The sequence below is a fragment of the Rhinichthys klamathensis genome, unplaced genomic scaffold, assembly GCF_029890125.1.
Source record: "Rhinichthys klamathensis goyatoka isolate OS25496 unplaced genomic scaffold, OSU_Roscu_1.1 h1tg000856l_1, whole genome shotgun sequence".
In the NCBI taxonomy this organism is placed as follows: Eukaryota; Metazoa; Chordata; class Actinopteri; order Cypriniformes; family Leuciscidae; genus Rhinichthys; species Rhinichthys klamathensis.
Genome location: NW_026607226.1, coordinates 130520 through 157276, shown reverse-complemented (window position 1 = coordinate 157276; position 26757 = coordinate 130520). Strand labels below are relative to the sequence as shown.

At 41.3% G+C, this 26757-nt stretch overlaps 1 protein-coding gene across 1 annotated transcript; it reads right to left on the bottom strand.

The window, feature by feature from the left end:
* Positions 1-584: 584 nt before the first annotated feature.
* LOC130078321 (cytochrome P450 2C31-like) lies at positions 585-26757 on the bottom strand. Its single transcript, XM_056243865.1, is given in 11 exon segments — positions 585-772; positions 1280-1421; positions 1574-1761; positions 12198-12339; positions 12454-12630; positions 12726-12886; positions 25162-25311; positions 25401-25485; positions 25487-25564; positions 25839-25928; positions 26686-26757. Coding segments are annotated over 11 exon segments (1467 nt in total). The 3' UTR covers positions 585-590.

The window sequence follows — 26757 nt, the reverse complement described above, 5'->3', positions numbered from 1 at the left end:
GTATTTCGGGAGAAACTGATGAATTCGCATGCTGTAATAAATCCAACAGACAGGAATCTTGGAACTGCGGCCCAAACAAAAACATGACGGCGACATCTCTCGCATGCATTGTGCGTGCGTGCCGCCTTGCACTTCTGAAAGTCTGAGGAGCCACTCTTGTTGCTATACTACTCTCCGGCGCCGCCGTCTTTGTTTTGGGTCTGACGAATCGACGCGAATATTTGACGTCGACACGTTGTCCCAGCCCTAATACATACACACACACACATACACATATATATATATATATATAAAATCAAAATATAAATGTCAATTTATATTTGTCAAAAAGTCAAAAGCACATTTTTAGACATACCTGGAAACAAATCCTGTTTAAATAGGTTATATGGGCCATATGGGACATTACATTAATGCTTTTCAGTTTCATGGTGGTAATTTTGACAAAATAGGCTCATCAAAAAATCGTATATGCAAAAGATATATCCTTTGAACAATTTGAACTCTGTGCTTAGTATGGCCACTCTCTCTCTCTCTCCATACTGTATGTCCACATTCTTATAAAATGAGACAAGTAGCAATATCCATGTTGCTCAGCGGGGGGAGGCAATGAGCTCATAGAATCGAGGCATGTTGACAAAGCTGCTGAGTTCAGGACTGGGGTCTATGCCATCTGGACCCTGTGGACTACTGAAGCTGAACTTCTGAAGCAGAGACACGATGAACAGAAAGAGCTCCATACGAGCCAGAGACTCACCCACACAAGAGCGTTTACCTGCAGAGATGCAAGACCGAATAAAATTATTCCTATTATTTATGATATAAGTTTTAGTATCACAATTTGGAGCTTAAAATTTGAAGCTATTCTCTGATTATATAGGTCTGTTTAAAACTTGATTTAAAAGGTGGAAAATAAATTGATGCAAGGTTATTCATGCTGTGAGTGAGTGTGTGGTGAGTGTGTGGCCCTGGTAAACCCATAGTTTGTGGGGACAATATCTAATTGTTTGGTCCCCATGAGGAAATAAGCTTATAAATAATACAGGATGATGTTTTTTGAAAATGTAAAAATGCAGAAAGTTTTGTGTGATGGGCAGGTTTAGGGGTAGAGTTAGTGTTAGGGGAGAGAATATACTGTTTGGACAGTATAAAAACCATTCTGCTTTGGAGAGTCCCCACAAAGATTGTAAACCAAACTTCCCATAATTCCAACTCATTTGCCAAACTAGAAAGATAACTTTGATTAACTCTGGATTGACATGAGAGACTTTACAGAATTTACCTGCAGAAAAAGGGATAAAGGCTGGATTCTTTTTAAAGTTGCCATTGGCATCCAGAAAATGCTCTGGGTTAAATGTCCAAGGGGTTTCCCACTGTACCTCCTCCCTTAGGACAGAGTGCAGCATGGGAAGAATTACTGTGCCCTGGGGAAATAAAATAAATTCAAAATTACACAAATATCCAGATTCAACACAATACACCAACTAGAGATTATTGGGAAATATTTTATGCATTTTCACAAATCTAGTAATTTCCAAGATAAGAGGAGATGACCATTGTATGTGTTCATTGTTACCTTTGGTATTACGTAACCTCTGAACATGATGTCATGCGTGGCATAATGGGGAAGATTTAGTGGGACAAGGTCCAAATACCGTTGTACTTCATGAATCACAGCATCAGTGAAAGGAAGGGACTTCCTGTCATCCATTGAAGGGATTCTGTTCTGTCCAATAACTCGATCAATCTCCCTCTGAATTTGCTCTAGATCAAATACACCAAATATTCATTGATTAAAATGATTATATATGATCAATAATAAAAAATAAAAAAAGACAGAAAGCAAATAATAAATATATCATAAGTACAGAATACTATCGCAGGTGCAACAAAAACAAATAGAACCCATTATAATCAGTGATGCTGTCTACACTGGATGCGATGCATCACAACAAATTCCCCACGGTAAATCGATAACCCGTTCTATTTGTACTTCTTTGTTGTTTATGCTACTTGTACACTTCTCTGTTCTGTCTTTGCTGTTGCAAACCGTAATTTCCCCATTGCGGGACAAATAAAGGTTTTCTTATTCTTATTATTTCTTATTATTTTAAGTGCTCACGCTACTTCTGATATGAAGAACAAATGGATTTTCAACGATCGAGTGCGGTGTTTACACACATTGTTAGGTAAAAAATGTATTTCTTGTATTAGTACTGACCCATGTAAAGCTAAAATCACACTACAAATGCAAGCCTTTTTTCTCTGATATTTTAGACAAGAAGTGGAATCATGTACTTGTATTTTTATTATGTATTTGATAATGTTAATGTTTTTTCTCTATACTTTTTTCTGACATTCTGTCAAGGGTTTACAGATGAAAAATAGCCTTTTGGCCAAATTCTGGCACATTTACAGCCATGTTTATTAACCCCCTGGGGTCGGCTATCGCGCCGGCGCGATTGTCTCGCTTTTTTTCTTATCAGTGCAAAAGAGACTCAAAATACTCGGTTGATTTTGATCTTACATATAAGTGTGATACATCATTAGATCCTGTTAAGTTTCTATTTTTTTTTGTGGATGCTCACAATAAAAACAAAGTGTTGTGCTTTTCACCAAATTAAGAAAAACAAACATGATGCGAGTTCAGCGTTCTCTCTGTCAGTGAAGTCCATTCTGAAACGCGTCCTAAGATTAACTGTAACTCCGCGATTACTTGTCACACAGGCACGAGAGATTTTTCTTTATGAAGCTTGAATTCTCTTCTTTTAAATGAAGTAATTTATATAAAAAACAAATATTCTCAGTTTATGCAATCTGTATGAAAATAGAGTGCTGTCAGTATTTTTTTCCCAGCTCATTACACTTCATTACGCGTTAATCTGACACGCCCACGGAGGACGCGCGCTATTCAAACGCAAATGTCGAGGCAAGCCATGACAATGCCCACATCAGCCGTTCCACCGCGGCGGTAAAATGTGTGGTGTATTTGCTGCCTTTTACCGCTAAGAGGCGCTACAGTCATAGACTCTGAAAAGTGTTCGTTTATTCCGGTTTATTCTCTCTAATGCGTAATCTGCTGCCGCACCGCGCTGATTCAGAGCGATTGAAAGCAGATGAATTCAACAAGTGAAACGTAGTTAAAATAATTCATAATCACATTACTGAAATTAGGCTACTGAAATGTAATTGAATAAATAATGAAAACATTTCAACATCACGGGTACATCAATGAGGCTTTACAACTTTAACAGCGTACAGACGGTAGCTCAGTGATCAACGCAACAACACGAGCTTCGAGGAGCTTCATTCGACCCGAGTTCGAATTTCAATGTAGCATACATGTTGTTAACCGATGTTGGCCTACAGCGTTTATATTTTACCACCTTGATGCTTAAATAGTTAACTGTTTACTTATTTAAAGTCAAGAGTTTTGTTTAATTATCATTACAACATAAATTTGCTACATTCCTGTAGAACCGCAGCCGCTGCACAAACGACAAAAACTGATGAAGGAAGATTGTCAGCCGATTGCATCAGAAAATGAAAATGAAGAAGCTCGTCTTTAGTCTGCTAAATTATTGTGTAATGTAAAAGAACACTAAAATTACTTAAGTTTGAAACCAAGTTCGAACATTTCAAGGTTTAAATAAAGTGTCGGGACAGTTTTTTTTTTAATTTAAAACAGGGTTGCATGGGGTTTAGAGTTTATTTCTTTTGCGATGCAAAATAAGAAACACTAGGCTAATCTTATTCTTGCGACATTTTACATTTGTATTGCCAAAGAAATTACAGCTAAATTAAACAATTAAAACAGTACAAAACGAAAATTGTCCAAAGAAACATAATTAAATTAAAAACATGCGTTTCTCTTTGCCTCTCTCGCGCTGGATCTCTTTTTAACAAGTTTATTTAGTCTCCCTCGCTGCGCGCGCCGGGTCTCTCTCGAAATTAAACATTTCAGGGTAAAAACACATCATACAGCTGATAATACTGTATATGTCGCTGCGTGTCAGCCATACAAATCACGACAAAATTATTTAGCCTTTAATTGTTGCTTCAAAGACACAGCACGCCTTGTTGAATTCACCTTACAATAACTTCAATTGAAATTTTGTGTGAAAAAAACTTTAAATAGGCTACAATAAATAAACTACAATATTTATAATTTAATAAGATATGGGGCCTACATTTGGACACAGATTTATCCTTACAATAATTTTGCCTGCTCATCAGGCTGGCTATCCGACACTCTCCATTTGAAAGAGGAACATTAACACCTTTGTCCAGCAACTGTCCCTCCAACCCCCCCACAGGCTATCGGAGTCTGAGGCTGACTTAACACAAAGAGAAGTCGCAATTCACACTTAAATCGCTATTCTAGACAGTGTTGATAATGAAGGAATTAAATGATTTAAGTTACATGTAGCCTAGTGATATTTCTGTCATAAAAGTTTATTACTAAATATTTCATTATTTCAATAATTGATGAAATAAAACTGGTTTGGGGCAGCTTTTTCCAAGCAAAACTAAATATAATCTGAAAAATCACATGTTAATTTGTTGTCATGAACAAAATGTTCAACTCAATATTAAAGTCTACAGGGATCTTTGGATCCTTACAACCAGGCATGCAATTTGTGAATTAAGTTTTTATTTTATTTTGTATTATTCAAATAAATATCGAAACACGGTGCTTCGTGGTAATGCTGCTAAATTAAATAACATTTATAGAATAATTATGAACTTAAATGAAACAATATCGCAACATTTCGACAAATACATTATTTGATCTGTTTTTACATTTTAATTCAGGGCGATTTATTTAATAAGAGCGAGATTTTCACCCTTGTCTTGTCATTTTCTCATTGGGAAGCGCTTCCATTACATGTTTGAGTAGATCCTCTACCTCTCGTTTTCATAAGGATTAGCCTACATAATCAGATCACATTTATTAGCCTAAATATTTAGACATTTAGACAAAGGCTTTAGACATAGCCGATTTCTTATCGTGACTTTCGCTGAAGTGAAGTGGCTTTCGGTTCATTTTTGTGACGCGCAGTTCCCGGAGACAGAGACGACAGATACTGTTTTTGTCGTTAGCCTAATATGAATACAAGTTTACAGTTTTGAACGATGTAAGCTACTCTACTCTTATCTGTATGACCAAAAAATTACGGAGTCGCCTATTAAGTTATTTTAGCTGTAATAATGAGAAAAATAAATTAATCTAAATGAACGCGCCGCCGCGTTTGTCGAACACTAACTCACCATGCCAGAATAAAACCCGACTTTAGAAAAATGCATAGGGCCACTCGGCGTGGTGTGCCAAAACACTTAATTATAAACTTCAATATTTCATTCAAAATAATCTCATCAACACGCTTTGTGAAATTTTTAAAAGCCGTGCATGCATTAGGGCCACTGGAACTAATGAACAACTGAAACGCTGGTTTTGATTTTATTGTTTGTCGTTTAAACGTGCCTGTTGCATATCTCTATTTTATATATTTGATATTGGTGAAGTAGCCTATACCCAGATAGCAACATTGTTTCGGCCCAGATCCGGCCCACATCTGGCACTTGTGGGATGCGGATCTGGCCCACATGCAGCGTGGAATGACGGCCCTTGGGTGGCCCACTCCTGTTTGCCAGATCTGGGCCACAAGCAGGCCATAGCAATGCCACATGTCAGCCAAGAGCAAAGAAATAAACCAGAACTGGACTTTATCTGAGCCACAAAATCTGTGTATATTAAATATTAAGTAATTGCAGCCTTAATAAGCCTGTTAACAAGCAGAATCACTGAAGGAAAGAAGAGAACAGAAAAAGAGACGAGCAGAAAAACAAGAACTGACTTCAGACACAGACTTAGATGAAATCACTTGAAGATAAAAGAAGACATTAAATCTGTGAAGATCTCAGCAGAGGAGGAATAAACAACTCCACAAACAGCATTACCAGCTTCACTTATTACTAACCAGACTGACTGTATTTCTGTCAGACTTCTACAGAAGTTTTTATTGAGAATTAACAGAGGTTTAACTCTGTTTCATTTGAAGTCACCATAACAGTGATTAGTGTTTCCATTAGTTGGGCTCTTAACTCTTAACCTATCTTTTGTCTTTTTTTGGCTGCTGTGACAGTGTGTTTAGTCAAACACAAAGAAAGCTAAAGTGAAATGAGATCATGTTATAATTGTTACCTGTTGATGCTTTTATAATCATCAAGAATTAACTTGATTCACTGATGTCTTTGGAATCTAACAATTGTGTTGATCCATCAATACACAGCATAATCCCAGTTTTAAATTAACTCTGCTCAGTGTTTATATGAGTCCACACTCAGAGAGTGTTAAATGAACACTGAAGCAGTGCTAAAGTCAATGAGATCGTTAAGTGATTAATTGAGTGATAATTGAGCATTATTGAAGACACCTGATGTTAACGCAGAATCACTGAAGGAGAAAATCGTAATTGGTATGTTACCATTATGGAGATCAGTGTTTGCTTTAGTTGGGCTGTTGACCCTTAATTCATTAACTTTATATTATGATTGGCTGCTGTACCTGAGTTATAACAGCCAGATGAACAAAGAGAAAAGGTGATATGATGGTGTTGGTTGTGTTTTAACATAATCAATAGTTGCCCTGAATCACTGAACTCATTGGGAGCATAATTTCAGAGTTAAATTTACCTTATGGATTATAGCAGCACTGTCCTTGTACAGTATGCATTTTTAGCCTTTTCAATTAAGTCCAAATGCTCAAATCAATTACAAAAAACAAAAAAAAACCTTCTAAAAAATATTTCAGGTAGGCACATACAGACATCAAGAATTAGCGTATGAATCTCAACAGTGGTGACAAACAGATCACCTCTGAACATAAGCTCATTATTTATTCATGCAGCAATGCATGATGGGAGCCATGAATAAGATTTGATTGGTGGAATCTAAAATACACTGCAAAATGCTTTATAATTGTCACCATTGTTGCGATTCACAGGCTGATTCTTGATGTCTGTGTAAAAAAAAAGAAAAAAAGATTTGTATGAGATTAAGTTTTAAGAAATTATTTGGATTACATTGTAAAAGTTACAAATATTATGCTTTTCAAGGATAGTGCTGCTATAATCAATAAAGTAAACGTAACTCAGTAATTGGGCTCTATATGAGTTCAGTGATTCAGGTCAAATGATTGTGAAATATTAAAACACAACCAACACCATCATTTCACCTTTTCTCCTTGTTCATCTGGCTGTTATAACTCATGTACAGCAGCCAAACAAAATCTAGAATTAATAACTTAAAGGGTCACCTGCCCAACTAAAGCAAATACTGATCTCCACAATGGTAACATAACAATTACGATTTTCTCCTTCAGTGATTCCGCTTGTTAACATCAGGTGTCTTCGATAATGTTCAATTATCATTCCATTAATCACTTAATTATCTCATTAACTTTAGCCCTGCTTCAGTGTTCATTTAACACTCTCTGAGTGTGGACTCATATAAACACTGAGCAGTGTTAATTTAACACTGGGGGATTTTGCTGTGTATAAATGGATCAACACAATTGTTAGATTCCAAAGACATCAGTGAATCAAGTTAATTCTTGATGATTATAAAACCATCAACAGGTAACCATTATAACCTGGATCTCATTTCACTTTAGCTTTCTTTGCTGCTGCAAATGTGTTTGACTAAACACACTGTCACAACGGCCAAAAAAATACATAAGATATATTAAGAGTTAAGAGCCCAACTAATGGAAACACTAATCACTGTTATGGTGACTTCAAATGAAACACAGAGTTAAACCTCTGTTAATTCTCAATAAAAACTTCTGTAGAAGTCTGACAGAAATAAAGTCAGTCTGGTTAGTAATAAGTGAAGCTGGTTATGCTGTTTGTGGAGTTGTTTAATCCTCCTCTGCTGAGATCTTCAGATGTAATGTCTTCTTTTCTCTTCAGTTGATTTCATCTAAGACTGTGTCTCAAGTCAGTTGTAGTTATTGTGTTTCTGCTCGCCTCTTTTTCTATTCTCTTTCCTTCAGTGATTCTGCTTGTTAACAGGCTTATTAAGGCTGCAATTACTTAATATTTAATATACACAGATTTTGTGGCTCAGATAAAGTCCAGTTCTGGTTTATTTCTTTGCTCTTGGCTGACATGTGGCATTGCTATGGCCTGCTTGTGGCCCAGATCTGGCAAACAGGAGTGGGCCACCCAAGGGCCGTCATTCCACGCTGCATGTGGGCCAGATCCGCATCCCACAAGTGCCAGATGTGGGCCGGATCTGGGCCGAAACAATGTTGCTATCTGGGTAGCATTGATTAGCTGTGGAGGGAGGGGTGTGGGGATTAAAATAATTCAGCAGAAGCAGGGATGTTTAGACCAGAAGGAAATCCCAATCCCCCCTGGCAAATCACACTTTACTTAAAACCAGTTTTTTAAAACTCTAGGTTGTAGGGAACAGACCTCTCTGCCATGCGCGCGCATGGTTTGGAGCACAATCTGTCTCGCATGCACGCTCGCTCTAGATAGATTACGGGATATTTTAACTAATTTGCGGTATAACTAGTCGATCACGAGTGGCTCAACAGGTAGATCTATAGATAAACTATATCTTTTAGGAATTTGACCGACCGGGTTGACACTTCAGCGTGAGAAATCGGGGGTGTGGCGTGAGAGCGTGAGATTTGGGTCAATTGCGTGAGTCTCACGCTCAGTGCGTGAGAGTTGGCAGCCCTGAAAAAAAAAAATATATAGTATATATATATATATATATATAGGCTATATATAATTTATTTATTACAGAACTGCTTTTGAAATTACGATTGGTAGCCTATTATTATACAGATGCAAAGTCGTTCTGTTGGGTACTATTTTGTGTGTAAAATGGAAATGCATGATAATTGTATTTTATATATATAAGCAAAAAAACTGTATGGTGTAACAGAGTTTTAGAGCTAGACAAATCTAAATAAATATAAAACTTACAACAGACCAGGCTTGTGCGGGATTTGAACCCATGTCATCTTGATGATTAACCGTAAGTTCTACCGCTCGGCTATGAATTTTCTCACTGAGAAATACCCGAACGTCTGTTTCTCACATGAGCGAGAAAACGTTTTGTCTTTAGCCTGTGAGTGTAGGCCTATACTTTAGCCTTTTACAGTTTTAAAAGATTATATCTTATCTGTATGACCAACAATTACGGAGTAGGCTATAACTGTTTGTTGTAGGCTTATTTGGAAATTACCATAACTTGTAGTATTTCATCCTTAGGCTACAGACATTAGCCCCACTTACGTTTTGCTAAATGTCCCTTTGCGCCACCTGGCGGTCATTTCGCGAACGACTTTGAAATGCGACTGGTTTATTTTTACCGTGGTGGATGGCTAAAAATGGTATGTGGATGGCTAAAAGGTGACTAAAAAGGCGTTCTCTCTGTCAGTGAAGTCCATTCTGAAACGCGTCCGAAAAATGAACTGTAACTAAGTCAATACTTGCTACAGAGGCACGAGAGATGTGTCTTTTTAAAGCTTGTATTCTCTTCTTTTAAATGAAGTAATTTATTAAATAAATAAATATTTCCAGTTTATGTAATCCGTTTGAAACCAAGGAGAGGTACAGTTTTTTCGTTCTCCCTTCATTATTTTTAATGAGCCGAGGCCACCACGCCCCTAGCGCTTTTCACATGGTAAATAGGTGATCTAACGTTATGCATAGCACACGCCCAGTGATCAATGGCATAAAAACACGAAGTTTCTTCACTGATAGATTCATTGCGTTTTGAGGATGGCACGGTACTCCGACAAAGAGGCCCTTCAGATGATTCTGGACAGCGAGGAAGAATTCACTTTTCCTCAGAGGAAGATTAGCCTATAACTCGGACGAGGAACAGCTGCATTTTGAAGAAGGAATTGATCCCGCGCCGAGGATAGGCCTACAAGTTCGGAGTAAGTTGTTTAGTGTTTTATAATTTCTTTTCTGATCGTATAGAGCTCAAATAAATTTTCAGACTATATTTTGCCTAGCTTTTGACATCTTACAGAAAAGATTGCCTCACAATATCCCTAACATTCGCTCGTGTAAACAAAAACTCTCTAAACATATTTGTATATTAAATATATAGTTTTGATTAGCTTATGACACTGATTATCATGCTAAAATACTGCCTTATGCGTTATGTATTTTGTTTGCGAATAACTGGATGTTTAGGTACAGCCTATTGATTTAGTGAAATATATTTCAGCCTCCGGTAAAATATGTGATACTGTCTAAATACAATATATTTTTTATATAAAAATGTTGAGTTTTGGTTAGCCTATGACACTACTTATGCTAAAATAGTGCCTTATGCGTAATGTAGCCTATTTTGTTTGCAAATAACTGCTTAGGTTATATAACGAGAAATATATTTCAGGCTCCGGTAAAAGAGGTCTAAATACAATATATTTTTTATATAATTAAATGTTCAGTTTTGGTTATGACACTATATCATGCGTAAATAACTGAATACAGGTGTAAATGTTTTAAATGTAGTGATGTGTCATTCGCGAACGATCCATTCATTGCGTGTAGTCCTATCACTAAATGCGTGCGGTCTACATGGCCCATCAACAGATATATACATACATTGTGCATCCATACCCATTAATTGTCCATCAGTTTACTTTGGATAATGTATGCTAACAGTTTTTTTTTTTAGGAATGTGTCTGCATCATGCTCTCCTTCGCCAGCACCTCGCAGAGGGACACGCAGGTGTCGTTCAGTTCTCAGTGCGATCGAGAATCATACAGAGTAAGTGCACAGATGTAATATTTTACAGATGAAATTTAGCCTAATTGTGTTTACATCGTCATAATGTAGGCTACCTATTCTTGTGTGAAATTACAAAAAAAAAAAATATCCATGGCAATTAGTGATTGATAATGAAAATAATACAGTTTATTTGATTGTGTTATCAGCATGCTCATGCTTTTTTCTTTTTTATAACAGATGTGACAATGAACACGTCCATCCACCAGTTCCGAAGAGAGCCAAGGCAAACAAGAAGGCAAGCAACAGGCAGTCCACTTTTTTATATATATATATAAAAAAAACAAGTTTGGTCTTTTTATGTTTTTTTTTTTTTGAAAGGATGTGTTAAGTGATAGTAATGACTTTAAGTCTTTACGTTCTTAGGAAAGATTTCTATTTTAAATAAATGCTGTTCTTTTTAACTTTTTATTCATCAGTGAATCATTCTTAGTTCAGGCTGCCTCACAGCACCTTGATGGGCCATTGGGGGAGTGTCTTTAGTCTTCCCACCCAGGTGTAAATCACATTAATATTCATGGCCTTTCACACTCCCACGCATACAGCGGTGCTGACCAAAAACTGACGTAAGAAATTTAAATCATTATATTGTTGTTTGTGAAAGAGTGGTCAGAATGATTTTCACTTCATTTTGAAGTAAAAATTCTAGCCTACAAGAATAGTAACTCAAGTCTTGTGGACAATTATTCAGTATGTGTTAAATGGCCTTATTGCGGTGACATTTTTTCCCCCAAAACGTACTAACCACGCATAATATTTTTTTTCTATAAAATGCAAACATGTACATCCGTTTTGCTCACATATTATTGTAGCAGAGTTTGTGCTGAATACAGCAAATTTATATGTTGGCAAATGGTATGTTTTAAGTAGCTGAAATAAGCACAAATGTCCGGGCATGTCAAAACATCTCAAGGGCCCCAAAAACACCTCAGACCCCAGAGGGTTAATGTGCACTGCCCTTGTCAACAAATAAACTTAAACGTAAGTCCAACACTCTTGTAGTATGCATATCTGTAAAAAATGATGATACAATATATTTCAGACTTGTTTAAAATCTGGTGGATTATTCTTTGTGTGTGTGTGTGTGTGTACTGTACTGACAAGCGAAAGAGTAGCAATGCATTACAGTGAAACTATGAGACTTTGATAGTGAAAGAGTGCATTAGAAAACAAGACATTGGGAAGTGGTAGCAAAAAATAAAACAAACATCTGTCTTAGTTAACAATATCTTATCTATATTTTTGTGTTGTGTGTACACCAACACAACACAAAATGAGACAGTGTGTCTTTTAGTGAGTAGAACAGTGATTCTCAGTCTTGTATTGTGTACTTAACAGCAAGGAGGGCACTTAGGGATGTCTTACGAACATACCCTGTATGTGGGGGTGTTTGATCATCATCATCAGGGCGTATCTGATAGTTGTGCTTGTGGTCTCTGTACCAGCTATAAACAGATTAATAACAGTCGCCCACATGTTATCCTTGTGGAATTCTGTGTCAGGATTGTGTTTCTCCTGCCGTACCACACAAAGAAACAGAACAGGAATTGCATACATTGTCTGAGTAAATGCTGAACAATGTGTATATAGAAGAGATAAGAGAAAAGAAAAGAAACAACCTTTCTGTACCTGTTTGAGTCTGATAAGGAAGCAGTCAATAAAGTCCTTCGGGTCACTGAAGTCCAAATTCTGCTCATGCTCCTTGATTTTTGTCATAATAAAGGCTTTGATGTCATCTACCTCTCTAAACATGGTATGATGACTACCAGGCAATAACTGCATTAGTTTAGGGAAGATGTTGTACAGCTGTTGGGGTTGAGAAAATAGTTAAGAAGACATTCACACAGTACATGGCCTTTGCATACAAAAACAGAATGCCCACTTTTGAAACTTCTGCTTACCTGGCCCCAAGGGCTGCTGACAAAGCGCACAAGTCTGGAGATGATCTGGAGCAAGTGCAGGAAGCTTTTGTCATCATAATCAAAGCGCTGCCCAAACACCAGGGAACAGATCACGTTGGACACAGCCCGGCTCAGGAAGAAGGTTGGGTCAACTGGTGTCGCTAAAGGAGAAAAACAAGCAAAATCCCCAGTGTTAAATTACCACTCCTGGGGCCTCATTTATAAAACTGTGCGTAGAATCCTTAGTAAAAGTGTACGTGCGCCCGAAAGCCAAAAATGTCGTACGCAAAAAAATATTCAGACTTATAAAACCGTGCGTACGCCAGAACCTGCGCAGAATTCACTTTATAAATCCCAGTCAGCGGAAGATTGTGCGCACATGCGTCTCCACCCCGAAATAACCATATATGGAGATTATAACGCCTAGTTTTACTATGCATATCCTCATCTGCATATCATTTGCATATGATTATTCATCCACATGATAACATGTTTAACGGTACAAGACATTAGGAAAATATGAAATACGGATGTGCCGTCACATTACATTAATAAAAATCATTTAGTAGCCCATCCTTCCCTTGTTTTTTAAATAAATAAAATAAAATAGTGCAAAATGCATTTCAGAGAAAGTTTTTCTCAATCTTTTCCACTGGCCAAATATTATTTTAATTGATTCATATTTTTAATGGAAACAGATCGACCTTGTTGTGCATTATTTGCACGAAACCATTTTCTCAGACAATCTGCTATCATGATAAGCAATTATCTATGTAGTTAACACATTAAAACACAGACAGCATGCCAGAGGAAAAGTGTTCAAAAGCATCACATCCACAGCAACTATTTATATTTATTGAATATAAAAATGTTGTAACTTCTCAGTAATGATTTCATGTTACTGGCCGTAATTCAGAACACAATTCCAAGAGTTCCAAGGCTCTTGGGAATCGAAATCGGCTCATGAGCCAATCATCATCATCAGCAAGGAAATCTTCACGGTCTCTGAAAACACGCTCCCTCCGTAGAGTAGGGGTGGGGGAAAAAATCAATTCCTAGATGCATCGCGATGCGGACGTGGACGATTCTGAATCGATTCACAAATGTCAAAAATCGATTTAAAAATATATATATATATTTTTTTTATATATATATTTTTATTAACGTAATACTGACGGAGCGCAAAAGACGGAACTCTGAAGTGCGGAAGTGCAGTGCCCGGACCAACTGTGGCGTGAACATAACAGAGCCGCGATGGCTGAGCGCGAAATCCAAACACCCTCCACGTTAAAAGCTGACGGGTGGAAATATTTTGGCTTCTATGAAGTTGAAGGGGGAAAGGAGCTGGACAAGAGCCACACTATTTGTAAGCTTTATAGAATAAAACTAAAATATTTCGGAAACATGATGAAGCCATATGACACGTTTCCACCTAGGAGGAAAAACACTCGGCTGTAGGCTACCGGTCGTTGTTATATTATTAATTTACTACAAGTATGCTGCTAGTTCAGGCACACATTTATTTTCCTGTTGGTTCTTTGCAGTGTTAATAAAATATATTGTACGTTAATTCTTTATGGATCATTACTTTTTACTTTTAAAGCAAAGTATTTATAGTCACACACACACAAAAAAACAAAATTCAGATAATCGATAATCGCTTTAGCATCGAATCGGAGCCCTCTGAATTGTAATCGAATCGAATCGTGAGGTGCCTAGAGATTCCCACCCCTACCGTAGAGCGTCATTAGCAAGGTCTTCTAACAGCGCTAGAGCATCCATTATGATGATATGTTATATACGCACATACCTTTTTATAGCCCATTCATTACAAAAAAATAGTATTTGCACCTGGTTAAGAATGCTGATAATGATAATTCAGGTTGATGCAATTTGATTTATTGGGTGATGTAATAGGATAATTTAACAGTTTTTCATTTTAAATAGTTATTGCTATTTGGGCCAGTTGGTGTCACCAAAACACATACTCTTCTAAAACAGTGCGTACGCACGGTCAAGAGCATCCTTATGGTGCGCACTTATTTATGCCAAGTTTATTTTTTATAAATCCCGATATGTGCGTGGAAAAATGCGCATATTTCTATGCCCATTTTACATCAGGCCCCTGGTGTACATATACACTCACCTAAAGGATTATTAGGAACACCTGTTCAATTTCTCATTAATGCAATTATCTAATCAACCAATCACATGGCAGTTGCTTCAGTGCATTTAGGGGTGTGGTCCTGGTCAAGACAATCTCCTGAACTCCAAACTGAATGTCAGAATGGGAAAGAAAGGTGATTAAAGCAATTTTGAGCGTGGCATGGTTGTTGGTGCCAGACGGGCCGGTCTGAGTATTTCACAATCTGCTCAGTTACTGGGATTTTCACACACAACCATTTCTAGGGTTTACAAAGAATGGTGTGAAAAGGGAAAAACACCCAGTATGGGTCAGTCCTGTGGGCGAAAATGCCTTGTTGATGCTAGAGGTCAGAGGAGAATGGGCCGACTGATTCAAGCTGATAGAAGAGCAACTTTGACTGAAATAACCACTCGTTACAACCGAGGTATGCAGCAAAGCATTTGTGAAGCCACAACATGGACAACCTTGAGGCGGATGGGCTATAACAGCAGAAGACCCAACCGGGTACCACTCATCTCCACTACAAATAGGAAAAAGAGGCTACAATTTACAAGAGCTCACCAAAATTGGACAGTTGAAGACTGGAAAAATGTTGCCTGGTCTGATGAGTCTCGATTTCTGTTGAGACATTCAGATGGTAGAGTCAGAATTTGGCGTAAACAGAATGAGAACATGGATCCATCATGCCTTGTTACCACTGTGCAGGCTGGTGGTGGCGGTGTAATGGTGTGGGGGATGTTTTCTTGGCACACTTTAGGCCCCTTAGTGCCAATTGGGCATTGTTTAAATGCCACGGCCTACCGGAGCATTGTTTCTGACCATGTCCATCCCTTTATGGCCACCATGTACCCATCCTCTGATGGCTACTTCCAGCAGGATCATGCACCATGTCACAAAGCTAGAATCATTTCAAATTGGTTTCTTGAACATGACAATGAGTTCACTGTACTAAAATGGCCCCCACAGTCAGCAGATCTCAACACAATAGAGCATCTTTGGGATGTGGTGGAACGGGAGCTTCGTGCCCTGGATGTGCATCCCACAAATCTCCATCAACTGCAAGATGCTATCCTATCAATATGGGCCAACATTTCTAAAGAATGCTTTCAGCACCTTGTTGAATCAATGCCACGTAGAATTAAGGCAGTTCTGAAGGCGAAAGGGGGTCAAAAACAGTATTAGTATGGTGTTCCTAATAATCCTTTAGGTGAGTGTAGGTCCAACTACAGGGTGTTAAAAATGAACTCTGAAGCTGTGTTGAAGTTAATGAGATAATTAAGGGATTAATTAAGTGATGATTGGCCATTAGTGGTGACACCTGATGTTAATAAGAAGAATCATTGAAGGAAAGAGAAACAGCCAGAACAGAAAAAAAGAGAAACACAAGAACTACTGACTTCGAGCCATTACACATTATTGCACTTATAGACGGAAATGTTTTATGGAATTTTTCGTTTCAAGTCACCAATATGATGGTCAGCGTTTGCTTTAGTTGAGCTCTTGACCCTTTTATTTTGTAGTGTTAGATTTTCTCTGTCTATTCAAACATTGTGATTATAAAGCACATTTGTTACTGCAAGAGAAAACCTGCTCACGATATGTTATATGATGACATTATCATCATGTAGTGACCTGATTCATGTTTAGAGTCTAAATATTTGACTATATGCCTGATGTCTAATTTTAGCATTGGTGATTGTAGGCCTGAGATTCTACAGTTTGAGATCCAACAGCAATATGAACATTTTTTAAAATACTTTGAGCATAGCAGTGTTGTTTTTGGCAGCCCTTTTAGTTTTAGTTTTAGTCTTAGTCTTTTGGACGAAAATGCTTTTTAGTTTTAGTCACATTTTAGTCACTTATAAACTTAATAGTTTTAGTCAAGTTTTAGTCGACGAAAACGCAAAACAGTTTTAGTCAAGTTTTAGTCAATTTTAGTAAAAAAAAGAAAAAAAAGTAGTCTTTAACAAATTATTTTAGGTTAAAAAGTATTGGAAATGGGCTTGGGTTTGACAGGTTGTAGCAAGTGTTGCAATTCATATAACAACAGTTAACCTTAAAACCTTAGCATAATAAACTTGACTCTCTCATTGATGGAGATGCAGTGCTGTCAAGCTGTACTTCATTGTCGCATTGGGCAGAAAACTTTTATCCCAATTTTCAAGTTATATTTTTTCCATGAATTGATGCTCTTCTAAAATTTCAGCACATTGGCTATTTTCACCAGTAATTACAGTAATGAATAGGGCTGTAACGATTGTGACGATCGGCAGCTGTAGTGCCCTCGAGAGCCACTGGAGGGCACTCTCCCATTGTGTTATGTTTTCCTCATGGACTCATTATGTTTTATTATGTTCAGCTGTGTTTCATTATTGGTTATTGAGTTCCTGATTTAAGCCTGAGTTTTGCCTGTGTCCTTTGCGAAGTCTTGTTACACTGTAAGCGTGCATTTCTGAACGTTATTCCCTGTTCTGTTTCTCCGTGTTTCCCTGGACTCTTGACCCTAGCCTGTATCCTGGACTGTTTACGAACCTGTGCTGCCTGCCTCGACCTACGCCTGTTTGTACCACGATTTATTGGATTGCCCTTGTTTATTTGTGTGCCTGATTGTCTAATAAAGTTCTGCGCATGGATCCGACCGTCTCTGCCCGTACGTGACAGAAGACTTCGCCAAACATGGATCCAGCAGACTTTCAGCATCTATCCACCGTGGTCAAGACCCGAGCTTCCATGCTAGCCTCTCATCGTTCTCAGCTGGCGAGACTAACTTCTCTCGTCGAGGAACTAGCAAGCTCCGTGCAAACCTGGTCTACGCAGAGCTCAAGCACAACGGCTAATCAAGCCCGAACTGCCGCTGCACCTGTTCCACCGCAACCCAGTGTGAGTACCGCATCTGACTATCTCAGTCTGGCATTTCCTGACAAGTGTGATGGCTCACCTGTGGCGTGTGAAGGATTCCTTCAGCAGTGCAGCGTATATATGAATCTTCAGCCCCAGTTGTACACCTCGGATGACGACCGCGTTTCCTTCATCTGCTCACTGCTCACTGGAAAGGCTCTGGAGTGGGTCGGTACATTCTGGGAACCAGGTCGGATGTCGTTCCCTTCTTATGAGGTATTTATCGCCCTATTCTGAGAGGCTTTTGAACTCCCCGCAGGAGAAGATCCTGAGGAACTGCTCTTGTCCCTGCGTCGGGGAGGTTCATTTGCGGCTGATTTCTCTCACTCATTCCGCACGCCGCTAAAGCCTCATCTCAACAAACTGTTCGATCCTCCCTTGATGACCGTCAGAGGGGCTTTCAAGTTTACCGTTCCTGCCAAACCCACCCATCGTATCGGACCCCTCGAGCCCGTATTCCTCACTGGTTTTGTTGAACTTGCTAATCCAGATACAGCGGAGGTTTCGCCGGCCGAACTGGAGTTTGAGCACGTGCCAGCTGACTCGAAAGAATGGAATCCCGCGTCAAGTGAATCTAGCCCTGAGTCAAGTTCCAAGTCAAGTGAATCTAGCCCCGAATCAAGTCCCGAGTCAAGTGCCGAGCCTAATGAATCAAGTGAGTCAAGTGCTGCCGAGTCAAGTCCCGAGTCAAGTGAGTCAAGTCCCGAGTCAAGTGAGTCAAGTCCCGAGTCAAGTGAGTCAAGTCCCGAGTCAAGTGAGTCAAGTCCCGAGTAAAGTGAGTCAAGTCTCGAGTCAAGTGAGTCAAGTCCCGAGTCAAGTGAGTCAAGTCCCGAGTCAAGTGAGTCAAGTCCCGAGTCAAGTGAGTCAAGTCCCGAGTCAAGTGAGTCTAGTCCCGAGTCAAGTGAGTCAAGTCCCGAGTCAAGTGAGTCAAGTGAGTCAAGTCCCAAGTCAAGTGAGTCAACTGAATCAAGTGAATCAAGTGTATCGAGTGAGTCAAATGCCGAATCTAGCCAAGGGAGAGTATCAAGCCCAGTGACTCGCCGTCGCAGGAGGAGAAGGAGGACTCGTTTGGTTCGCCAGGCTCCGGTGGGTGTTCCCAGACGCCTCGCCCTGCCGGCCCCGCCTCTGCGCCTTGCCCTGCCTGCGCCCTTCAAGCTCCGGGAGGGTTTTCCTGAACCCGTGGATTTCCCCAAGTATTTTTTGGGGGGGGGGGCCAAGGGTCCGGTGAGGAGACCATGAAGGCTGCGCTGCCATGGTCGTCTGCAGGGGCTTTACCATCCTGGCCTTCGCCTAATCCTGCTCCGCCCTGGCCTTCGCCTCAGTCTGCTCCGCCCTCGTCTCCGTCTGAGTCTGCTCCGTCCTGGTACCCTTCTTAGTGTGTTTCACCCTGGTTGTCTTCGACGCGTGCTTCCCCGTGGTCTCTTGCCCTGCTCTGGTCTCCAGGCCCCAGGTCTCTCCATGGGGCTGACCTCCTGCCTCTCCACGGGCCTGGCCCTCCATCCCAGCCCCCGTTGACCTCCCCCCAGAGCTCTTAGGAGCGTCTGGAAGCCGCTGCCCGGGCCTGGCCTGGCCTTGGAGGTGGTCGCAGGAAGGCGCCCCTGCCCCCGCTGAACGCCAGGCTTTGCGGCGCTCCCGTTACGGGCAGCTCAGATGTGGGTTGCAGTTCTTCAGGGAGTGGTTGCAGGGCCACTCCTTCCCCCGGTGGAGGGCTGAGGGAGAATCTTTTCTAAACCAAAGAGCTGCATCCCATCTCTGAGCCCCCATAGGGCCGGACGACAGTGCGCGACGCTCCCGGGCCTTGCCGCTCTCGTCCCCCTCTGTCACAGAGTTCTCGGACTGCAGTGCGCGCCGCCTCCGGGCCTCGCCACTCCCGTCCCCCTCTGTCCCAGAGGGCGCGGATGACAGTGTGTGCCGTCTCCGGACCTCACCACTCTCGTCCCCCTCTGTCGCCAGACCCCTGGCAGAGTAGACCCCTGTGGAATGCTGGTCCTTCCCTGGTCTCCTCTGTCAGGACGCGGAGCATGACCATGCCCCACACCGGGCCGCTATGCCACCCACGTCCGGGCCGGTCACTCCGCTTCACTGCCCCTCCGGGGGGACGTCTGTGGTTCGCAAGACCCCGCTGGTTCAGTTCTTGGGAGCCTGGCTAGAGCTTTCCAACCTGTCCCGGTCGGTCGGCCGAACTATCGGGCTCGGCTATGCGTTCAGTTCGCACAGTCTCCTCCCTGCTTAAGGGGAATCCGCTTTACTATGGTCGGTGGCTATGCCCCCTTCATGAGAGCGGAGGTTGCCACCCTGCTGGCGAAGGGTGCAATCGAGACTGTCCCTCCAGCCGAGATGAAGTCCGGGTTTTACAGCCCCTACTTCATTGTCCCCAAGAAAACCGGTGGGTTACGGCCGATCCTGGACCTGCGCGTCTTGAAACGCTCCCTTCACAGGCTGCCGTTCAAGATGCTCACGGCCAAACGCATTTTCGAATGTGTTCGGCCCCAGGATTGGTTTGCAGCGATAGACCTGAAGGACGCCTTGTTTCATGTCTCCTTTTTACCTCGACACAGACCGTTTCTTCGGTTTGCTTTCGACGACTGGCTAATATTAGCTCACTCTCGAGATCAGGTTTGCGAACACAGAGACCTAGTGCTCCGGCACCTAGCCCGTCTGGGCCTTTGGGTCAACTGGGAGAAGAGCAAACTCTGCCCCGTGCAGAGGATCTCTTTTCTCGGTATGGAGATCGGCTCGGTCGCCATGTGCGCGCAGCTTACGAGCAAGCGCGCACACTCACTGCTGACTTGTCTTGGACAGTTCGAGGGCAAGAGTGCGGTCCCACTGAAATTATTGCAGAGGCTCCTGGGGCATATGGCATCTGCAGCCGCGTCAACGCCGCTCGGATTGCTTCATATGAGACCGCTTCGCGATCGAGTCCCGAGGTGGGCATGGCATCATGGCACGTTCCGAGTTCCAGTAACTCCGACCTGCCGCCAGACCTTCACCCCGTGGCGGAACCTCAGTTTTCTACGGGCCGGAGTTCCCCTAGAACGAGTTTCCAGGCATGTTGTTGTCTCCACAGATGCCTCTGCCACGGGCTGGGGCGCCATGTGCAATGGACATGCTGCCGCGGGCTCCTGGACAGGACCCCAGCACCTTCTGCATGTCAATTGCCTCGAGTTGCTGGCAGTACGCCTTGCCCTGCACCGTTTTCGAACGTTGCTCAAGGGTCAACACGTACTAGTCCGTTCAGACAATACCGCGACAGTAGCGTACATCACCGTCAAGGTGGTCTACGCTCCCGCCGTATGTCGCAACTCACACGCCACCTCCTCTTATGGAGTCGGAAGCACCTGAGGTCCCTTCGTGCTATTTACATTCCGGGAGATCGGAACTTTGCAGCCGACGAGCTGTCATGGTTTCGGCCCATCTCCGGTGAATGGCGACTCCATCCCCAGTCGGTCCAGCTGATTTGGGACCAGTTCGGGGACGCACAGGTAGACCTGTTTGCCTCCCATGACTCATCCCACCGCGCCCTGTATTACTCCCTGACCGAGGGCACGCTCGGCACAGACGCACTGGCACACAGCTGGCCGCAGGGCCTCCGCTTATATGCGTTTCCCCCAGTGAGCCTTCTTGCACGGACCCAGGGCATTTAACACCATCTCAGTGGTGTTAAATACCCTGCAGATGGCTCCCTTTGAGCCTCTGCAATCAGTTGAGCTTAAGTTCCTGTCAATGAAGACAGCGCTCCTGTCTTGGTGGTGAACCTGCAGGTGGTGAACCTGCAAGCATTGGCCTCCATCAAGAGGGTAGGGGACCTGCACGCATTCTCTGTTGACGAAGCGTGCCTGGAGTTCGGGCCGGGTCACTCTCACGTGATCCTGAGACCCCGGCCTGGATATGTGCCCAAGGTTCCCACCACTCCCTTCCGGGACCAGCTGGTGGACCTGCAAGTGCTGCCCCGGGAGGAGGCAGACCCAGCCTTGGCACTGCTCTGTCCAGTATGCACTCTCTGTGCTTACGTAGACAGGACGAAGTGTTTCAGGACCTCAGACCAGCTCTTTGTCTGTTATGGTGGGAGACTGAAGGGAAAGGCTCTCTCAAAGCAGAGGTTGTCTCACTGGATAGTGGACGCCATTGCTTTGGCTTACCAACAGCAAGGCCGACCGTTTCCCCTTGGTGTGACAGCGCACTCCACCCGGAGTGTGGCTTCCTCTTGGGCTCTAGCGCATGGCGCCTCGCTGGCAGACATCTGCAGAGCTGCAGGCTGGGCGACACCCAACACATTCGCCAGATTTTATAATCTCCGAGTGGAGCCTGTGTCCTCTCGTGTACTCGCTTCAGTCAGCTAGTACTGGACCCGCTCAGGTGTCTTCGCTTGCTCGCCATTCCACTCCACGGACTGGATACGTAAGATATTTCCTCAGGTGAGCCTTCCTCTCTGAAGCCCTGAGTTCCTCCAGCACTGTTGACGCTGGCGTCTACAGTCACGGAGGCACCTAGCCTGTGCGTCGGCTAGGTGCCTCCGTGTGCATGGTTCCTCCTCTGAGTAACCCCCACATGTGTATTTCCACTGTAAGCCTCTTTTGAGCATGTGTCTTTCCCTCGGCAAGCCACCTTGCCATTCCTGGAGTTGAAAGTTGCCACCCCACGGGCTGGTCACTCCAGTGTCCCTCCATATGAAGCCCCACTCGGGCCATATGTGTATTAAGTCCTCCCTACGGGTAGGCGTGCTGCGGCATATTTCCCCTGAGATGTGCTTCCCAGTGTACCTTGGTATTCCTGTGTTAAGTAGGACTCCTTCGTCCATGCCTATATCACGACAGGGAGGTCAGACTTTCGCAGGGCACTGGAAGACAGCTGTGAAGGTGGCGTGATTTCACGGGGACCCCCATTCTCCGTCATCCGACGAAACTCGGAGTGACTACGAAAGGGAACGTTACGTCTCCCTGCCACTTCCGCTGTACCGCTGGGTAGACGCCTGAGTTCAGTCTCGGCTCCTCAGCGAAGACATGATCTGCCTTTACCGGTGTCTCTCCTTATATACCCACGCGGTGGGGCAGAGATACGCTATGCAAATTCCGCAGACCCATGGCATTTCACCGCCATTGGCTCGTTTTATAATATTCGAAGATGATAGGCTTTCTGGCGAAACCCCCATTCTCCGTCATCCGACGTAACGTCTCCGTTCCCTACTCAGGGAACGAGGGTTACATCCGTAACCGAGACGTTTTCCGTGCTGATGCGATGGTGACGCGTTCATGTAGGCTAACGTAAGGGTGGCACTGCCAATAAAGCACCTAAAAGCTGACACAAAGAACCGGCAAAAGTAATGATTATGAATATGTCAAATATAGCAAGGAGACATTTTAATTGTTCGTTAATAAAGTGTTTTCTGTCAGTGTCAGCAAAGACGAAGTTGTGATGCTGACTAGCGATCTTCGCAGTAGTGAACGCACCAGAGAGAAATGCACTTTTTATACGGATTACATAAGCAGAGAGCAGTCTGTTTTCTTTCGTTTTGAATTGTTCGGTTTAAAATTAGACATTTCAATATAGATATATTTCTATAGGCTTATACACTGTTTCGATTCATATGAGACGAGCTCCAGTTCACGCGCCGGCGCCTCCATGTCGTGATTATCTGTCTGCTTTACTTCTTATTTGTTAAATCTAGGCAGTTGGTTGATGAAACATTTATTAAAATTGAGATACAATTAATACAAAACGAAATTTAATTTAAAGAAAGTCTTTGTGCTTTCTGTTTGAGGTCTCTGAAAGTTTTAGTGCCGCTTCCAGAGAACTGTCACGTCATTGTTTTTTCCTCTTAAATGCGAACACGAAAAATAAAACAAAATTAATATTTTATGTTCTGGGGAGAGCCAACCCTTCTTCATCCGGTGGGTAACCTAGTATTACTTTTGGTTTGTAGCCTACAGTGTAATTTACAGAATTATAAAAAATAAATACATTTATTTTGCCACCTAAAAATTGAAAGATGTTTTGTGTCGGGTCACACTTGCCTTTTTTTTAGCTCAAAACAGACAGATTTCACGCAAAATAGGCAGAAATGACATGCATTGTGAACATCAGACTTATAATAATTTTCGTTCCGTCTCATCTCGTCAACGAAAACTCGAAAACGTCTCGTCATGTTTTAGTCACCTTAGAGCCATTTTTAGCTAGTCATCGTCACGTTATCGTCATAAAAAGAAAGTGCGTCAACGAAATCATTTCGTTATCGTCATCATTGACGAAAACACTGGAGCATAGAACTTACTGTGTTTGGACACACAGACATCAAGAATCAGCATATGAATCTCAACAATGGTGACAATAAACAAACTAGTGACAAACAGATCAACTCTGAACATCACAAAACAAGCTACTAAAGTCCTAACAAAACAATAGCAAAATAAAAGCAAAAAGGAAAAAACAATGAAAATTACAGGACAATTCAGCTGCATAATTTATTCATGCTGCAATGCATGATGTGAGCCATGGATGCGTTTTGATTGGTGGCTCCCATCATGCACTGCAACATGAAGCATTTGTGTGATTGTCACCATTGTTGAGATTCATATGTAGATTCTTGATGTCTGTGTGTGATTTTAAAACTTTCAGATTATTAAAACACTGCTGGAATTAGCTACTCTTTTGAAAATGAATAATACATTTGTATAATCAGTTTATAATGCTGGTTCAATGTATCAGGCCACTACAGGATTATTGGATTTAATCTAAACATTACCATCATGACCTGGGCTTCATTTCCCAAAAGCATCTTAAACCTAACTTGATCGTAGAACAATTGCAACAAATGGTCTGCACAATCAACTTAGGCTTACAATGCTTTTGGAAAAAGCAGTCCAGGTCATAGTTTCTCTTGCCACAACAAATGTGTTTTATGAACACAGAGTTGGAGTGGCCAGAAAAAAAACTAATATTAAAAAGTAAAGGGTCAACAGCCGAACTAAAGCAAACACTGATCACCATAATGGTGACATGAAATGAAACATTCCATAAAATATCACCATCTAAACTTCTGTAAATCTAAATAAGACTGTGTGTAGATGTATGACAGAAATAAAGTCAAACTGGTAATAATAAGTGCAATAATGTGTAATGGCTCAGAGTCAGTAGTTCTTGTGTTTCTCTTTTTTTTCTGTTTTTGTTGTCTCTCTTTCCTTCAATGATTCTTCTTATTAACATTAGGTGTCACCACTAATGCCCAATCATCACTTAATTATCTCATTAACTTCAACACTGCTTCAGTGTTAATTTTTAACACCCTGTAGTTGGACCTATATGTACACCAGGAGTGTTAATTTTAACACTGGGGATTTTGCTGTACACTTGTACTGAACTCATAGGATGCACATGTCAAATGCTCTCTTTCCTCACATCTGGTTTCTTCAAAACTGTTCAGCAAATGTAATTTCTCATCTTGAATCCACTGTTCCATTCGTTTGCGTCCCATTCCAAAATCCCTCAGTGTGGTGAGAGTTAACCGTCTCAGTTGAAACCAACGATCTCCATTACTGATAATCAAACCTACAAACATTTTAGAGAGATTGAAATCTAGACTGAACAACATTAAACTGACAACATCTGTCTTTGACAACAATAAACAGTAATCTCACCATAGCCTCTCATAATTGTGTGCAGAAAGGGAATGGGGGCTCGGTCTTTGAAGTCATCTGCCTGGTCCACTAGAGCCTCTTTCACTTGTATCATAACCGACCAGAACCACCACTCTTTGAGGCCCGAGGTACACCGTCATCACAGGCCCATAGGTTTTACTCCACTGTTGAGAGAATAGAATTTACTGTTACACACCAGTGCAAACTCATCAGGTGTTTCTGATTGTTTCATACTATATGTAATTTGCTAAACTAAAACCAATGTTTCACAAACAACAATTAAATCTCTCTATGGCAGTTTTATTCACCAAAGGCAACTGCATTGATGCACTGGTAAAACATCTGCACAATATATTCAAATGCAATGCCTTACAATACCCTGCAATTCATGTGCTCATATTTGAAGCATAACATTCAGAAGTACATGATCCCCCTTACCTTCATAAAGCTTTTAAAGGGTGCACGCTTGTCCATTATTGGCAAGTTTCCAATCAGTGGCAGTGCCAGCGGCCCGGGGGGCAAAGAACCCTTATGAAAAGAAAATATATTTCCCCAATATATGAATGATATCAATATATTAAATGGTTTAACAGTATATTTGAAAATATACAGAATAATATATTGTTAAAATATTACAATATGTTGAATAATATATAAGGAATTGCCGCTTTTCATATATTGAAACATATGTGACAATATATTTACTAATATATCATAATGTATGTAATTTTATATTCAGTAATACACCTCATAAATATAGATGTGCATGTGATTATGGTACTGCATGTGTAATATATTGCATATTTACTCAAGCAAGCATATATAGAGAAATATTTAATGTAATATATTTCTTATATTTTATAATTATTTGCATGATAAATATTTCATATTTTAAGCTGGTTAACAAAAGCACAAGCACACCTGCATGTACTAACATGTACTAGCATTTATTCAAGAGACTATCACTGTACTAAGGAGTGTGCTGTTATGACCCCAAAAACTCCTATCATCAAAACATACCGTGAATGTGTGTGTGTGTGTGTGTGTGTGTGTGTCTGTGTGTGTGTGTGTGTCTGTGTGTATGTGTGAACATACATTCACATTTATATGGGAACATGTATGGGTAATATATGTACACAATAAAGGATATAACTTTATGAATATTACATGTAATGCTATTTTTGTCTTCATTTATAAATAATTTAAATGTATTAATATATAGCCATACATGGTCAATGCATATATTGCAGTATATTAAAAAATCCGTAAGGGAAAGTCCACTCGCCTTTCTTTTCCATTTGACCAACACCAACACAGCCAAGACTAAAACTAACACCAATGAGCCTAAGAGTTCCAT